The sequence below is a fragment of the Centruroides sculpturatus genome, unplaced genomic scaffold (assembly GCF_000671375.1).
Source record: "Centruroides sculpturatus isolate CEXI.00-Female unplaced genomic scaffold, Cexi_2.0 scaffold986, whole genome shotgun sequence".
Classification (NCBI taxonomy): Eukaryota; Metazoa; Arthropoda; class Arachnida; order Scorpiones; family Buthidae; genus Centruroides; species Centruroides sculpturatus.
The window spans coordinates 100,031-103,314 of record NW_019385126.1 but is presented as its reverse complement, the minus strand read 5'-3'; the positions used below and the strand labels follow the sequence as shown (position 1 = coordinate 103,314).

The 3,284-nt window shown below is 29.9% G+C and overlaps 1 protein-coding gene across 3 annotated transcripts in view; it reads right to left on the bottom strand.

Moving 5' to 3' along the window:
* Nucleotides 1–339: 339 nt before the first annotated feature.
* The window catches only part of LOC111635148 (chondroitin sulfate N-acetylgalactosaminyltransferase 2-like), a 61,629-nt gene continuing 58,684 nt past the window's right edge, over nt 340–3,284 (bottom strand). For all 3 annotated transcript variants that reach the window (XM_023380007.1, XM_023380009.1, XM_023380010.1), the window contains one exon: nt 340–2,732. In XM_023380007.1, coding sequence (XP_023235775.1) covers nt 1,070–2,732 — 1,663 coding nt within the window. In that variant the 3' untranslated portion in view covers nt 340–1,069. The remainder of the gene's footprint in view (nt 2,733–3,284) is intronic.

The window sequence follows — 3,284 nt, the reverse complement described above, 5'->3', positions numbered from 1 at the left end:
GTTAATAACTATTTAAAATATAAGTTTATAATTTATTAATAATTATAGCTTTAAATAAACGAATTAAATATTTAAAAAATTAATAAATAAATAAATAATAAAATACATGAAATATTCATTTAAATTATTGAATTAAATTTACTTGGAATTGTTTTTTAATTGAAAATACATGTAATAGATGTAACTGGGTTAATTTAATTGATAAAGTACATATTTTGTTGCTGGATGTAATTTTCGATGTTAGTTTATTGTGTGAGAGTATGTCATAAAATCGTAACGATGTACGAGATAAGTAAATAAATAAAAGAAATATATATATATATATATATCTTTATATGATGCTGAAGAAGAAAAACTCACAGACTTTGGTGTGCCATATTTAATTCTATGGAAATTAATTTCCACGAATACATCAGATATGGTAAATAATTTACCATAACTAGGCCACGTTATACAGATTTCGACTAGAATGACACTAATGGATATCAACTACGTTTTTTTCTTTTTGGAAGACTTGGATGTATGTTGCACTTGGCCCGTTCATTACGTCACGTTGATTGCACGCCTCAAATATATATATAATATGTCATATATTATATATATATATATATATCTACAGCGACCTTCTATAGAAGTGAAACGTGACCAAGGCTTGATCACAGTCCTCATAAAACATAACAAAAGTTGCGAATGTTCTAATATTGAAGTTAAATATATCAAATAAAAATATATAAAAGGAATAATTTTCCGAATATTTTAATAATAAAATTTTTTTGTTTGTAAATTTATAAAATGTTTTCTTCTTGTTTTTTCTTCTTTTTTTTTGATAGGAATAATTTTAAAAAATGTAGGCCCTATACCCTGTCAACTTTCTAATTAACACTTATAAATAATTTAGTCAATCAACAAATAATGTTTTTAACACGTTAATTTTTTTTCCTTAAAATTAATTTTTAGATTAATTAAGTACTTTTTTTAATCCTCTCTTTTTTTCGAATAGAAACGTTTCAATGTGCAGTTTTATAAATTGTGCTTTAAGAAATTCTGCTTTTTAAATATTTCATTTAGGTTAAATTTCTCTTCCACTTTCCTCGACAACTCCTTCGGGAATATCTAAAACACTGGAGGGAGCAGATGCACCTTCAGTTACTCCCGAAGATTTCTGATATTTTTTTAATTCGTCACCAAATGCCAATAGACCAAGCTGGGCGTGAGATGCTTCACTAAGAGCACGTGACCTCAAACACGCTCGATATTGCTCCATTGAAAGTTTAGGATCGCAAGTTTTAGAATGCCAAATATGAAATATACCAGGATCTGTAGAACGAACGACAGTTAAATGACTTCGAACGTATTTACGATAAAGCATAACGTCTTCTCCTCCCCATCCTACAATATCCTCGTCAAATCCTTTGACATTAATAAAATCACTTCTATATTGACATGTCATGCCATATCCGAAATCTCTCCAAAATCCTGTATCTCTGGAAATCACCAACTGCTCCGTTTCTGAAGGAATGGGTTTGCCTTGAAGGGTATACACAATATGAGGATTATATAGAGAAAAGACAATCGGGTAATATACACGTTTACCTGGTTGAGTGTTCAATCTACAACGTTCGAGAAATTTAGTAGAGAAGACAATGTCGACGTCACACATAAAAAGTAACACTTCTCCTTTGGTCCAATAATGAACACCTGCCTGAAGCCCTTTCCCTCTCGAAAATGTTTCGTTCAGAGTTAAAAGTTTAATATTTCGAAATCTGGTCTGACGTGATACCTGAGTTAAAATCACTTGTACCTCTCGAAGACCCTCTTCTCCAAAATAAACCACAGTTAAATAAATTCTTTTATCGTGTTTGATGCCCACCTTAACAAATTTCTCCATGAAGCTTCGAAAGACTTCGATTCTGCCAGACAGTGGTAAGATTATGTTGATTAATTCTTTTGTGGTCTTGACTAGATCGTTGGAGATAGTTTGAACTGGGCCAAACGGTCTCATCAGTACCACTTTACGATAGTGACGAGTGGCATTTTTTTCACGAAAGTATAACTGATATTGGGCCCCGGTTGTTGGTTCATTTCTATAAATACCTTCGACGAAATCATCAACAGTGTACCTCTGTTTGCCGTGTCGATCTTTATTGATCACTTCTAAAGTTCTGACAAAAACTTCTAGTAAATCTTTGCGCCTGTATCCAATGGGTTTTTCCACAACTCTCTTACCCAAACCCAATTCGACTGGATAGACCCTACTAAACGTAAAATGACTGAAAGGTATCACTTCATACTCGTTGTTTAACTGAACACCCCGTTTAATTTCTGCAGCGTTTATTTGTTTCTTTAGAAAATCTTCGCATTCATCTGCAATAGGAATTTCATTTGACTTGGATGACATTTTAATTGGAATTGGTTGAATACCGTCTTGATATTTCTGTAGAACTGCCACTTGTTTCCTCAGTTGTGATATCTCCTGTTTCAATTTATCTCTTTCAATTTGATGTTCTTTTTCTTTTTGTTTTAACAATTCCACATAATAGCTCGGTTGTGGAGAACTAATTTCAGGAAATGTCGGTCCTGAAACTGAATTCTCAGCTATTCTCATCTCTTCTTCTAACTTGAGACCGCAGCGGCCAATAAAAACAAGTGATGCAAGTGATATGGCAAACAGCAGTAAGAAAACTCTTGTTAACAGTCTCATCCTACATTCTTCAGGACTGGTTGGTCGTCCACTGAAATAAAATAAAAATAAAAATAATACATTAATTTAAGCATTCAAATTATCTAAGTGTAATTATAAAAGAATAACAGTAATACCAACTATTGTATCAAATAAAATTTAAGTCTACGTCTGAATTACTTATTTTAATTATATTATTTAATTCACTTAAAAAAATATATATATATAATAACTAAAAATAATAAATTCTGTAATTAAATTTCTAAATAATATTTAAGTTTTACATTTCACATTAAAATCAGACTTAATAAAGCAGTCGCATTTAATGGCATCATTTTTGCTATATTTAATCACTGACATTTTCAAGTTAAAAAGAAATTTTGAATTTTTACTCGATTTTTAAGAATTTATTTCAATAAAAAATAAATATACAGAAAATTTCTCTTTTCCAACATTATTATTACTTTTTTTTCCTCTTATTTATTTAAATTTTTCCTCTTTTGATAAGATAAAAATTCATTTCGAAATAGAATAAAATATTTTAAAACTTAATAATCAAATAAAAACAAGAAATTTAAAAAAAAAACGTAATGGGTCCTGCTTT